At 35.9% G+C, this 15167-nt stretch overlaps 1 protein-coding gene across 3 annotated transcripts in view; it reads right to left on the bottom strand.

Annotated features, from left to right (window-relative positions):
* The window catches only part of LNPK (lunapark, ER junction formation factor), an 80533-nt gene that overhangs the window by 51560 nt on the left and 13806 nt on the right, over positions 1-15167 (bottom strand). For all 3 annotated transcript variants that reach the window (XM_015086498.3, XM_015086490.3, XM_015086505.3), the window contains exon 5: positions 7872-7930. In XM_015086498.3, coding sequence (XP_014941984.1) covers positions 7872-7930 — 59 coding nt within the window. The remainder of the gene's footprint in view (positions 1-7871; positions 7931-15167) is intronic.

Consider the following 15167-nt stretch of genomic DNA (forward strand, 5'->3'; position numbering starts at 1 on the left):
TCAATTTTTACACATACATATTTCATATTTTTGCCTATATATTTACAATCAGAGAAAAATCAACTTTACATAGAATAAAACACCTTTCAAAACTTAAAAAGGTTTAAACATTTTACCAAATAGAATTTAAATAAATATTCTTGATTTTTAATTAAATTTATAATAAAATTATTATTTCTTCATCGAAGTTCTGGGGTAGCAAGCATCTGAATACCCAAATCAAAGTATATTATTTATGTAAAAATTCAAATACAAACTTATAAAAAGATTTTACTACAATTTCTCCAAAATATTTTAGTTTTTAATATGCTAGCAGACTTATTATTACTAAAGGGGAAAAAGAAGTCTGTTAACATCTTTAAAGAGAATAGTCATCTACAGTTAGTTAAGACCAAGCCAAATATTTATCCCTTAATCCAGAAGTCAGCAAACCTTTTCTACAAAGGACTAGACAGTAAATATTTTAGGCATTACGGGCCAAAAGGCAAAATTGAGTCAGCACATTTAAGGCATAAGAAAAAACAAACATCCACAAATCCTTATTGATAAAATTCAAATACAATAATAATTGAGTTTAATTTTTTGGTAACATAGGTCTAACAATGAAAAAAACTGAATTATTTTCTTTCGGGTGGGGAGATAACATTTCACTTAATTGAGGTTCAAAATTAGTGTTCCCTAAACAAAACAGATGAACATATGAGTGGGGGAGAAAAGGTAGAGAGGGAAACAAACCATAAGAGACTCAAAGAGAACAAACTGGCGGTTGATGGAAAGAGGAGAGTGGGGGATGAGCTAGATGGGTGATGGGTATTATGAGGGCACTTGTTGTAATAGCCAAATTATGAAAATAGCCTAAATGTCCATCAACTGATAAATGAATAAAGAAGATGTGATTTATACGTACAATGGAATACTACTTGGCAATGAGAAAGAATGAAACCCTGCCATTTGCAGCAACATGGATGGAACTGGAAGGTATTATGTTAAGTGAAGTATGTCAGTCAGAGAAAGACAGATATCATGTTTTCACTCATATGTGAATCTTGAGAAACTTAACAGAAGACCATGGGGGAAAGGAAGGGGGGAAAAATAGTTACAAACAGGCAAACCATAAGAGACTCTTAAATACAGAGAACAAACTGAAGGATGATGGGGGCTGGGGGAGAAGGGAGAGGGGAAAATGGGTGATGGGCACTGAGGAGGGCACTTGTTGGGATGAGCACTGGGTGTTGTATGTAAGCGGTGAATCACGGGAATCTAACCCCAAAACCAAGAGCACACTGTATACACTGTATATTAGCCAACTTGACAATAAATTCTGTTGGGGGAAAAAAAAAAAAGGAGGGTACTTGTGATGAACACTGGGTGTTGTATGTGAGTAATGAATCACTGAATTCTATTCCAGAAACCAATATTGCACTTGCGTTCAGTAACTAGAATTTAAACAAAAATTGAAAAGAAAAAAAGAAGTCAGTGTTCCCTATCAAAACTGACTGCAAATGTTAATATGTTAAAGTTGATTTGTGATGAAATTTTACATACTTGATTTTTCAAAATGTTTTTTCAAACAGATAGGTACTGCTAAATATTGAAATCAAACCACAAGCTCATGATTTAATTGAGCATATTCACTGTTTGGAAGGGATTTGTAAAATTCTTTAATTCTTCTATTGATATTTACCTTATCTTGTCATAACATTGGAAATGAATCACTTCCAATTGAAGATAAGTAGAAGCCCCTCAACTGCACAGTTAAATGGAAAGGAAATATGGAAATTTCCTTTCTACTTGAGTGGGGTATGGAAAACACTGCTGGAACTATAGTTCGAGATCAGATAACATATCTGCTGCAAATTTCTGTGGGAATGGAGATCTTGCTTCTTGTTTTAACTTGTCATAGCCTTTTTTTTTTTTTAATTACTTTTTGTCATTACAATGATACCTGTTTTACATCAGTATAGGTTTTGCATATAAGGACTGTTTTGTCTTGCAATCTTAGGTTTAATTCATTAAGAACCATTATCAACTCTGCAGCAAAAGCTAATTTTCCAAATTAGTCAGCATTCCATCACAGTGGTTGAAAATGGTTCTTCTCATGCAGAAATATTTCAGTGTAGGCCCTAAGCTCAAAATACCACCATAAAACTTTACCACTGCTGAGCCATCCAAGTGCTGTGGGGCTGGGCAGGTTAAGATATTCAGCTTCTATTTCTGATTAAAGTTCACAAAACTGACAATATTTAAGTTCATGAGAATAACGTTCCCCATTGACACTACTAATTTAATAACACATGATAGGTTCAACTATGCTCTGCAAAGTATCTGCTATTGCCTAACATGAGGAATAACCATAGAATTTAAACACCTTACAGTTTCACAAGTTTTGTAAATTAATCCAAATAACCCTTTTTTCTGCTTCACACATATTTTTTAGTATAGTTGACACACAATGTTACATTAGTTTCAGGTGTACAACTTAGTGATTTGACAAGTTTATATGTTAGGCTATTCACCACAAGTATAGCTATCATCTGTCCCATTATATCGCTATTACAGTATCATTGATTGTATGCTGTGCCTTTTAATACCATGACCTACTCACTCCATAACTAGAGGCCTATATTTCCCTCCCCTCTTCACCCATTTTTTCTCAATCCCCCACCCCCCTCTCCTCTGGCAACCATCAATTTGTTCTCTATATTTATAGGTCTGATTCTGCTTTTTGTTTATTCATATTTTTTAGATTCCATTTATGAGTGGAATCATGTTTTTTGTCCTTCTCAGTCTGACTTGTTTCACTTAGCACTAGCATAATACCCTCTAAGTCCATCCATGTTGTCTCAAATGGCCTTTTTATGGCTATGTAATATTCCATTGTAGATCTACACACACACACAAACACACACACACACACACCACATTTTCCTTATCCATTTGTCTATTGATGAACACTTAGGTTGCTTCTGTAGCTATTGTAAATAATCTTGCAATAAACAGATAAACATAGGAGTACATATACTTTTTTAAGTTAGGGTCTTCATTTTCTCTGGGTAAATAATGAAATTATTGAAATAATAATAAATAATAATGAAATAAAGGAAGGAAGGAAGGAAGGAAGGAAGGAAGGAAGGAAGGAAGGAAGGGAAAGAAAGAAAGAAAGAAAGAAAGAGAGAGAGAGAGAGAGAGAAAGAAAGAAAGAAAGAAAGAAAGAAAGAAAGAAAGAAAAAGAGAGAGAAAGAAAGAAAGAAAGAAAGAAAGAAAGAATAAATAATAATGAAATTATTAGATCATACGGTATTTCTGTTTTTAATTTTGTGAAGAACCTCCACACTATTCTCCACAGTAGTTGTACCAATTTTCATTCCCACCAACAGTGCACAAGGGTTCCTTTTTCTCCACGTCCTTGCCAAAACTTGTTTCTTATCCTTTTGATACTAGTCATTCTGACTGGTGTGAAGTGATATCTCATTGTGGTTTTGATTTGTGTTTCCCTGATGTTGAGCACCTTTTCATTTGTCTGCGGGCCATCTGTATGTCGTCTTTGGGAATATTTTACCACCAATATTATAATACACCTTGGCAGATTCCACTTCAGGTCCTACTGAATTGGTAGTTTTTCAACTTTAAAAATATTCTGTCCTGAAGTTGTTTCACACCGACTTTTCCCAGAAGTTAATTCAGTTACTTCAACCTCAGCACTGACTCCTCAAATAAACTACAAATGAGCAGTATCAGAGCCAACTGGAAGATCACTTGAAATCATTTGCCATGTTTTTAAATTAACTATCTTGCTTCCGATACTCTCAATTCTTCAAGCGATTGTTCTTGTCAAAAGGCTACTTACTAATTAAAAAAGTATACTTTCTCTGAACACATTTCTTCAGCTGCTGCAATCAAACACAATTTCATTAATTCACCATTGGTAAATGGCTTTCTCTGCTTCACTAATAAGCCACTCAGAAACTTATTTGGTTGAAGCTTCATTTTCACTTTTTATTTTTATGAAGAAATTCAGCTCTGATGATATATTCCATTTTAAATGTTCCAATTTTTCTGACCATTGCTTTTCTCTGAATTGGGAATATCATAATGAGTAATCAGTATGGTAATGTCAATGTACATTTGTATTCTTTTAGCACAGTTATAATGTCATTGAGTAATAAACACAATGCTTTGCAGTTTGATAACAAAATAATTCACAGTCCACTATGCCCTAAAAATGCAACATTCAAAGTCCAATCTTCTCTTACTGTTTTTATATGATGAGTATGCATTGATAATTCAATAAAAAGAAAACTGTCACAACACATATGGCACTTGAAATGTCGAGTTCTAACTGTGTCAGTGTGATTTGTTGTATATCCGGTAACAGTCTGAAGTACTGAGTACCACATACACTCTGTCACAACTACTTAACTCTGAATTAAAGCAACTACAGACAACATGGAAATGAATGGACAGCGTTTTGCTTTAATAAAAACAAATTTGGATTTCATATAAATGCAATATCACTACATATTATTCTTTTGAATTTTTCAATGATTTAAAACTGCTAAAATCATTCTTAGATCATGACCTGTACAGGTGGTAAGTAGGACTTGACCCACAGGCTATGGTTTGCCAACACTTATTCTATACTAGGTATATAACAAAGGAAAAAAGGAAATAAAACTAAAGAGAGTAAAAGGCAAAGACACAATCAATAGCTTCAGGCTTAAAAAAATAAATATTATAAGTGACTTTATGCTAAAAAAAAATATGTGCAGGATTGCAAGACAATCTTTTATGAAGTCTATTTTAAATGTACATGTAATACCTATTCAAATGTACAGTAATTCTTTTTATTTATTTTTTTAATCTTTATTTATTTTTGAGAGACAGAGACAGAGCATGAGTGGGGGAGGGGCAGGGAGAGGGAGACACAGAATCCCAAGCAGGCTCCAGGCTCTGAGCTGTCAGCACAGAGCCCAACGTGGGGCTCAAACTCACGAACTGTGAGATCATGACCTGAGCCGAAGTTGGCTGCTCAACTGACTGAGCCACCCAGGTGCCCACAGTAACTCTTTTTAAATAAAAGGATCCATGAAATAAATTTTTAAACCAACCCCTTTATATAACAACCATGTCCTGGTGTGCCTATTTGTAAGATAAAATATTCACATATTTAATTTCCTTAGAGAAGAGTTTCCAACCACTCTTTTAAAATAAGTTTTCTTATATTTTTCACTAGTTTGTTAGTTCCATGAAGTCAGAGAACATATTTGTTTTAGACTTCTTCTTGTCCTCCTGGCATCTATTATATTACTAAATATCACTGGAAACAACACCATAACCTTAATTTCCTTAATATGATAAAAAAGTATCAATATTTTTTAAAACCACAGCAAACATCATCTATAACGGTAAAAATTAAAAGCTCTTCCACTGAAAATCCGAAATTAGACAAGGATATCTGCTGTTCCCACTTAAATCAGACAAAAATAATTCAAAAGGCAAGAAAAATAAAAAAGAGTAAGGAATGGAAAAGAATAACCAGTGCCATCAGTCCACATGTATATAACGCTTTGCAATTTTCATATGCTGTGGCATATAGTTTCTCTTAATACTCACAATAGCTTGCCAAAACAAATATTTCATGTTAATGATGTTGTTAATACATGCTTCCATTTTACAAATTAGGAAACTGATGTTCAGAGAACTAACACTTGTCTGTGAGACAAAAAGATGGCTGAAGCAAAAGTGAAAAAAAAAAAAAAGAGTGGAGAGAGATGAAGTTAGAGAAATGGGCATAAGCCAGAAAGTAGGGGTAAAGAATTCAGATTTACTCTGGCAGCCATCAGAGAATTTTAAGACAAGAGAACTGATCTGTACCTCAAAAAGAGACTGGTGAGGAAGCCATTGCAACAGTCCAAGTAGGAGATAATAATGACCTGAATTAGGACAGTAGTAGTGGTAAAGCAGGTTAGAAGTGGTCAGATTCAAGATAATTGTGGAGGTAGAGATGATTAAGACTCTGAAGGAGAGAGAGGAATGCATGGTAGATTAAAGGGAGTATGGGGTCAGGCTAGGGTTTTCCCCTCCAGCTGACCGTATGGAGGCAGGATGATACACCAATAGAGACAATCCAACAGCAACAGATAATGCAGAAGAGGATAACTGCAGGAAGAGATAACGGCAAGCGCAAAGTTCTCGAGATGGCCAGAGTATCTAGAACCCAAAACATAAACTCAGTCTTCCAGACTACCACTGAAGGATGACAACATAACTGAAGGAGAAACAGATGAAGCCAACTTGATACATTTGGTAGTAGAGGCGGCTCTCCTCTGTTTACATCTATTTTCTCCATAAAGTGAGACTATCATGTGAGAGTGGCCAGGTGGATTATGTGGGATTTTGTTTGTTTGTAGATTTTGAATTTTTATTTGGTTGGTTGATTGGTTGGCTTTATTTTGATTTGATTTTTGTTTTTTTGGAGAGAGGCAGGTATTAGTGATTTGAAGAGAACTACAATCTCAAAAAATGCTCTCAAAGAGAAAAAAGTGAATTTTCTAGGGAACTATAAAATAGGACTGTGTAGCAGTACTGAATACATATTTAAATAAATTTAGCTTTTCTGATGCAGGGATAGATTAAGCATATAGAAGTTTTTGCCAGTCATAGATTAAGCATACTATTGTATTTAAACAAGGTGCAGTTTTTGCCAGACAAGCACGATGGGAAAGAGGGACAAAGGAGTCAAGGGTATCTGCAAGGAAGGGTCACTAGACTAGACCAGAGAACCTAAACTGGGCTGAAGAGAAGTCATAAGTGAGGAGGGCCATATATCTGCATGAATCTTCTTTGGATCTTGAGTCAAACAAAACATATTTAATATTTTATGATGTTAAAAATTTTTTAGATGTAATATTATGTTCCTGAATGATAATATATTACATAATGTATTTTTAAAGCCTATTATGGATAGATATAACTAGGATCTACTTCAAAATAATACAGTAGGTAGAAAAGTGGGTGGAGGTAAAAATGACACAAGACTGACCATCAATTGGTGATTGTTAACGTTGTGTGACAGGTATATGAGAACTTATTATTCACCCTTCTTTTGTATAGGTAATTATGCATATGAAATTTCCCAAAATTAGAAGTTAAAACAAGAAAAAAGAAGTCACATATAAAGTTCATTTATAACAAAATTTGCCTATCTTTGTTTATAACTCATATTTTTAAGACCGGAAAATCTTTAAAATCTGTACACAGACAGATTACAGAAGGAGATATTACCATAAGTTGCATGTTTCCATAAAAACAAAAGCCTAGGAGCTGTGAGGTTAAAGAGAATGGTGCAGGGGCGCCTGGGTGGCTCAGTCGGTTGAGTGTCCAACTTCGAATCTGGTCATGATCTCACACTCATAGGTTGGAGCCCCGCGTCGGGCTCTGTGCTGACAGCTCAGAGCCTGAAGCCTTGCTTTGGATTCTGTGTCTCCCTCTCTCTCTGTCCCTCCCCCACTCACACTCTGTCTCTCTCTCTCTCCCAAAATACGTAAACAAAATAATAATAAAAAAAAATTTTTAAAGAGAATGATGCGACAAAATTTTTGTATAAAAATTAACAAGTAATAATTTCTCTTGATTTAAAGAAAGAAATTATTTGCATAAAAAATATTCTAAATGAAGAAGACAAAAATAACACAAATGAAAAAAACAGAACAACGTTGACCATACAAAATGCTTGATAGTAAACAACTCTTCAATATTTATATTGTCATTTCAATATACATTTCACAACCTGCCATTCAATTAGAAACCAATGCACTAGAAGATAGAGTTTTTTTGTAATGTATTTATAAAAATATAGAAGTTAAACTTACTATTTCTTTCTGTTCTCTTGGAAAAGAAGAAAATAAGTACTGTTCTTATGCTCCAGATGCTACGGAGGAAGCAAAATTCAGAAAGAAAAACCATCATTAGGATAAGTAAATTAAAAGCCTTATAAAATGAAAAGAAATATACATTTCCAATTAGAGTTCAGCATATTGCTTCCCTTTCTATTTTGAAAACCAGAAAGTACTCCTTTCTTTCAGAGACCATCAAAGGTCTACCTCTGCTTTCAAAGAAGGAGTTCTCAATCTAAAATCCATGCACCTTCTGAGGATGCCCCAAAATTGTGAAATTACCTTTGTGTGCATAAGTGTATCCCTCTGGAGAGACCATTGTGTTCATCATTCTCAAAGAGGTTTATGAAGTCCCCAAAAGAAAACAAATTATAGATTTCTTCTTCTTAAGTAAGTATCAACCCCCAAAATTTGTCCATTCCCGGGTACTGAGGGAAAAGCACATTTTACAACTCCAGCACACTGTACAAATGTAAGTTGTTACTCCTCCTCTATTATTTCACATTGGAAGGATCGTCTCTACTAAACAGAATAAGCTATCTGAAAGAAAAAGAAAACTTACCTTCAAATAAATATTTGATAAGTAAACTTGGCTAGACACCTCCTTTCAAAGATTTTACGAGGAGAATTCTTTAGGACTTACATTAGAATAAGACCTCAGATGATATTAAAAGGGAATCAAAGAATGATACTAATCACAAACTTGCTAAGATCATCTCTTAAATTCAATGTAACTATAGCAAAATACCTCTTTCTCCATGGAACATGGCAGAATAAGCATATAAACATTATTCACAATTTCATAAAAAAAAAATACATTGTATCTGGATTTACTGTGACCTCTTCAGTCTGAAATAGATCATTGCTATTCCTGGGAGTTCGCCTGCAAGGTAAGTCACCAGTGAACCCTGTCTCCTGGTAGCCACACCTTTATGTAGTCCTCTCTTACCGGTGTTGTTCTGTGTAACTAATAGAATACGGTGGAAGTGACAGTATGTCACTTCAAGATTAGGTTATAAAGGACTGCAGCTTCCACGTTAGGCCTCCTCTTCCACTCCCCATCTTTCTCTCTCTTGGATTACTTGCTCTAAGAGAAGCCAGCTGGTATGGTATGAGGAAATTCAGGGCTACGGAAAGGCCCATGTGGCAAAAAATAGAGGTCTGTGGCAAATAGCTAGCAAAGAGATGAGGCCTGCCAACAACTACGTGTGTTGAGCTTAGAAGTAGATTTTCCAGCCTTAGTTAAGCCTTGAGGTAACTGCAGCTCCAGCCAACAGCTTAACTGCAATTTATACATGAATAAAGACCCCGAGCTAGAACCACCCAAGTAATCTGCTCCCACATCCCTACCCCTCAGGAACTGTGAGAGATAATAAACATTTGTAGTTTTAGGCTACTAAGTTCTAAGAAAACTTATCACTGCAATAGATAACCAACACATGCTTTTTATATTGTGCTGGTTCATTTTTATGATACAGACAACTACGTAAGTACGAAAAAAGACATTATTGACAATGCTCGGTGTCTTTTTTTTTCATACTTGGGTAGTTGTTTATATCATAAAAATGAAGGGAGAGGAGAAGGGAAAGGAGAAGGGAAGGGAAGGGAAGGGAATGGGAGGAAGAGGAGAAGTTAAACGTACTTTTCACAATCTTCAAGTATTCTACAACAGAAAACTCTCATACTATTTCTCCATTACAAACCCACTGAAACAGTGCCAGCAGAGAGATGATATAGAGAAAAAAAAAAAGGATAGGAAAACAGAACACAGGACAAGGAATGGCAGAGATAGTGACAGAATTCTGAAGAAATCAGTAAATTTTCTTAAATGGGTATTTTGAAAAAGCACACATAATTTTCAAAGTGTAAAAACTGTAAGAATTGAAATGTATTTCTTTACCTCAAAATAAAACTCAGTAATCCCCCTTTGTGGACCACAGATTCTCCTTTTGGTTTTTGTCAGAACTACTGCTGGAGAAAATGAACTATCAAACAATACATTTCCTTCAAGACTTGAAAAGGTAGAACACATAGTTTACCTTTAAGGCTAAATTAAATGAAATTCTTTTGTATTTTTAAAATGAAATTTAGGAAAAACAATAAGGTACTTCAAAAATCTATAAAACAATAAAGGTTTTTGCTCTCCTAATAATTAGATACAACTTATGAAAACAAAGCAACATGTTTTGTGATGATACTAAAGATTTTTTACTACTGACTCCTACTTAGAGAATAGTGGCATAATTTCCCTTTCCCTCTTCTCTCCTTAGAAATACTCCAAACAACAAGGAGAATAAAACACAAATTCTTGGGGCGCCTGGGTGGCTCAGTCAGTTAAGTGTCCGACTTTATCTCAGGTCATGATCTCGTGGTTTGTGGGTTCGAGCCCCATGTCCGGCTCTGTGCTGACACCTCAGAGCCTGGAGCCCATTTTGGATTCTGAGTCTCCCTCTCTCTCTGCCTCTCCCCTGCTCACTGTCTCTCTTTCCTTCAAAAATAAATAAACATTTAAAAATTTTTAAAGAAAACACGCAAACTCTTGTTCTGGTAAAATTAAGATATAGCTAAATGAAACTCCCAAAACCCATGGAGATCATGAAGATTAAGAGTGCAAGCTGAGAAGGAAAACTGCTTATCTCACAAAGAGGGAGCAAGACGAACTTCTCAAAGTGTAAAAGCCTAAACCCCATGTTTATAACAAGAATAAAATAGAAGCGCCTGGGTGGCTCAGTTGGGATTCTCTCTCCCTCTCTCTCTCTGCCCTTCCCCACTTACACACTCTCTCCAAAAAAGAAAGAAAGAAAGGAGTAAGAAACGCATGCTACATAGGCAGAAACTCCTCCATCTGGCTCCAGCAGTGAAACAGAGAAGGCAGAGAGCTTAAAGAGAAATCATTCAGAAATGCCCTGTTTACAGAGGCAGTCAGTTAAGCCTCTGATTCTTGATTTTGGCTCAGGTCATGACCTCGCAGTCTGTCAGTTCGAGCCCTGTGTTGGGCTCTGTGCTGACAGCTCAGAGCCTGGAGCCTGCTTCAGATTCTGTGTCTTCCTCTCTCTCTGTCCCTCCACTGCTCACACTGTGTCTCTCAAAAATGAATAAATGTTAAAAAAAAAAAAAAATTAGAAGTGCCCTGTTTACAAAGAACTTTGTTTCTATGGCAGCAGGGTAGAAAAGAAGTTTTGTATTAGGAAAAAATATACAGTTGCCTAACCCTATTGGCTGAGAAAAATAAAAGCTGAGCAAATTAGCACATTAAATCCTGGATCGTAAGGAAAATTCTAGATAGCCTGGAATGTAGGAGGACATGCCCCCATACTCATACAACCTCCTACAAATAACTGGGCAAAAATAAACATACCACATAGTTAGAAATTTATTTTTAAGTTAAAAAAAACACAAAAGCAAAATACAAAGTTATGTTTCAAAACCTAGGCCAACATCTTTCTCTCTTAATAAATGTAAATGAGCTAAACTCACCAGAGCAAAAGACTTTCAGACTGGAGCATAAAAACAAAACCCAACTCCATAACATAAACTAAAATCTAAAATTAAGAGTTTTTGAAAGCTGAAGATAATAAAACAAAGAGCAAAAGTATACTAGGCAAATACAAACAATACAAGAGTTGTATCTTAATACCCCACAAGGTTGAATTCAAGACCCCCCCAAAAAAGGCTTAAACTAGAAAAAGATCATTTCATAGTGTTAAATATGATGCAATTCCTTTCCAACAAAAAGGGGCTAGAGCAACTGAGCACCCATGTGCAAAATGAAAGAAAGAAGAAAAGAATCTCAACATGAACCTCACACCTCATATAAAAATTAACTCAAAATGACTTATGAACTTAAATGTGAAATGTTAGAAGAGAAAAAACATAGAAAAAAAATAAATAAGAAAATCTTCAGAATCTATAGCCAGGGAAGGGTTCTTGATAACAAAAGCACAACCCATAAAAAGAAAAATTAATAAATTTTACTCTGCAAAAACCCTATGAAGAGAACAAAAAGACAAACTACAGACTGGGAAAAAATATTTGCAAACCATATGTCCAACAAATAACTTATATCTACAATATATAAAGAATTCTCGGGGTGCCTGGGTGGCTCAGTCAGTTAGGCGTCGGACTTCAACTCAGGTCAAGATCTCGCGGTTCATGAGCCCGGTTCGAGCCCCGCATCCAGCTCTGTGCTGACAGCTCAGAGCCTAGGGCCTGCTTTGGCTCCTGTGTCTCCTTTTCTTTCTACGCCCCTCCCCCATGCACGTGCTTGCTCACGCGCGCTCTCTCTCTCTCTCTCTCTCTCTCTGTTCCTCAAAAATGAATAAACATTAAAAAAAAATTAAAGAATTCTCAGAACTCAACAGCAAAAAGACTAATAATCCAATCAGAAAAATAGAAGACATGAACAGCTATTTCACAGAAAAGGAGATATAAATGGCAAGTAAACACATGAAAAGAAGTTTGACATCATTAGCCATTGGTGAAATGTGAATTAAAACCACAATGAAATATCACTACGTACCCATCAGAATGATCAGAAAATAGTGAAATATGAAATGCTGGCAAAGATGCAGAGAAACTAGATCATTTTTTAATATAATTTATTGTCCAATTGGCTTACATACAACACCTAGTGCTCATCCCAACAAGTTCCCTCCTCAATGCCTATCACCCAAAACTAGATCATTTATATGTAACCAGTGGAAATGTAAAATGGTACATCTCCTCTGAAAAAACATTTATCAGTTTCTGATAAAACTAAACATGTATTTACCATATGCCCCAGAAATTACACTCTTGGACATATACCCCAAAGAAATGAAAATTTATGTTCTAATGCCTATATATATACAAATGTTCATAGAAGCTTTATTTGTAATAGCCAAAAACTGGAAGCTACCCAAATGTCCCTCAACAAGTGTATGGATAAACAACCGTGGTATGTCATTACCATGGAATACAACTCAACAATAAAAAAGAAACCATTGATACACTTAACATCTTGAATGGATCTCAAGAATATGCTAGATAAAAAAGAAAAAGGCCAGTTTCAAAAGGTTATATGCTACATGATCTCATTTTATAATTCTTGAAATAACAAAATTATAGAGATATAAAACAGATTAGTGGGTGGCAAGGATTAAGAAGGAGGCAGGTAGAGGAGAGTTCGTATGACTACAAAGGGGTAGCAAAAAAGAGCTTCATGGTCTTGTTTTTTTTTTCAATTTATTTATTTAAGTAATCTCTACACCCAACATGGGGCTCGAACTCACAACCCTGAGATCAACAGCCACATGCTCCACCAACTGAGCCAGCCAAGTGCTCCCAGCTTTGTGGTTTTAGAACCGTTCTGGATCTGAATTGTGGGGCAGGGACATGAAGCTACACATGATAAAACTACATAGAAATGTAAAACACACACAAAAGAGTGCATGTAAAACTGGCAAAATCTGATAGGCTCTGTGAATTGAATCAATGTCAGTTTCCTGGTTGTGATATTTTACTGTACTCACACAAGATGTTACCACTGAGGAAGTCTGGGTAAAGGATGCATGGGACCTGCTTGCACACTTTCTCTCTCTCTCTCACTCTGCCCCTCTCCCCTGCTAGTGTTCTCTCTCTAAAATAAAAATAAATAAATAATTAAAAAAAACTTTAAAAATAAGTAAAAACTTTTAATTAATGTATATACTATTTATTTATACACTATAGCAAACCTTTAATCAATGAAGTTTTATAATACATCTGATGCCTGGTAGACCTCTGCTTCTCATTCCTCTCCTTTTTTAGAATTATCAGGACTATTCTATGTGTTTATTTTTCCATTCAAAAGTATGGAATGAGTGTGCCAAGACCTTTAAAGTACTGTTGGTGGGGCGCCTGGGTGGCTCAGTCGGTTGAGTGGCCGACTTTGGCTCAGGTCATTATCTCGCGGTCCGTGAGTTCGAGCCCCGCATCGGGCTCTGTGCTGACAGCTCAGAGCCTGGAGCCTGTTTCAGATTCTGTGTCTCCCTCTCTCTGACCCTCCCCCGTTCATGCTCTCTCTCTCTCTGTCTCAAAAATAAATAAACGTTAAAAAAAAATTTTTTTTTTAAAAAGTACTGTTGGTATTTTTAATGTGATCACACATTTTTAGATTAATTTAGGGAGAACTGATCTCATAACAATACTAAATCTTCCCATTAAAGAGTAAGATCTCTTAATTATGTCTCTGTACATAATTCTTTAAATACAAAAATCTACCAAGTGAATAACTATCAATATTCAAATATCTATCAATTGCAAAAGGGATGCTTGCAAAATGATTTCTTACCTACCAAAACCTCCTAGTAAAGATTATCCTTGAGTAAATATCAACAGATGTTCACAGAAACCTTCTCCTTTAAGAGCCAACTATAGTTGATTCCAAAGTATAGAGATACTTTGTATTCTCATAAGATCACCATGAAAGAAATGTTAAACTTTCCTCAAAAGGCTACAAATTATGGAGCACCAGGGTGGCTCAGTTGGGACGACTTCAGCTCAGGTCATGATCTCAGGGTTCATGAGTTGGAGCCCCACATCTGGCTATGTGCTGACAGCTCAGAGCCTAGAGCCTGCTTTGGATTCTGTGTCTCCTTCTCTCTCTCTCTGCCCCTCCCCCACTCACACTGTCTCTCTCTCTCTCTCTCTCTCAAAAATGAATAAACGTTAAAAAAAAAATTTTTTTTTAAGGCTACAAATTATGCTTGCCAACCCTCCTGCTGGATTGAGGAAGTATCTTTTATCAGAGTTGGGAGGAGGGGGTGAGAGAGGAGGGGGAGTGAGAAGAAGGTGTTAAAAACTGTATAAGATCAAAGTCCTATCCTCAAATGACTTTAGATTTAAGTAGGAAAAAAAAAAACATAAAAAATAGGGACAAGACCACCTTCTTCAGGTCCTTTGCTTAACTTTTCCCCCCATAGCTCCATTTTAAGAGGAATTAAAAACAAACAAACAAACAAAAACAGAAGGAAAATATAGCTGGGGCTCCTGGGTGGCTCAGTCAATTGAGCATCCAACTTTTTTTTTTTTTCCTTGAGTGTCCAACTCTTGATTTCAGCTCAGGTCATGATCCCAGGGTTGTGGGATCAAGCTCTACGTTGGGCTCCATGTTGAGCAGAAGAGCCTGCTTGAAATTCTTTCTCTCTCCCCCACCCTCCCCCCCACTTCCCAACTCATGTAGGTGCACACTCTCCAAGAAAAGAAAGAAAGAAAGAAAGAAAGAAAGAAAGAAAGAAAGAAAGAAAGAAAGAA

The sequence above is a fragment of the Acinonyx jubatus genome, chromosome C1 (assembly GCF_027475565.1).
Source record: "Acinonyx jubatus isolate Ajub_Pintada_27869175 chromosome C1, VMU_Ajub_asm_v1.0, whole genome shotgun sequence".
Classification (NCBI taxonomy): Eukaryota; Metazoa; Chordata; class Mammalia; order Carnivora; family Felidae; genus Acinonyx; species Acinonyx jubatus.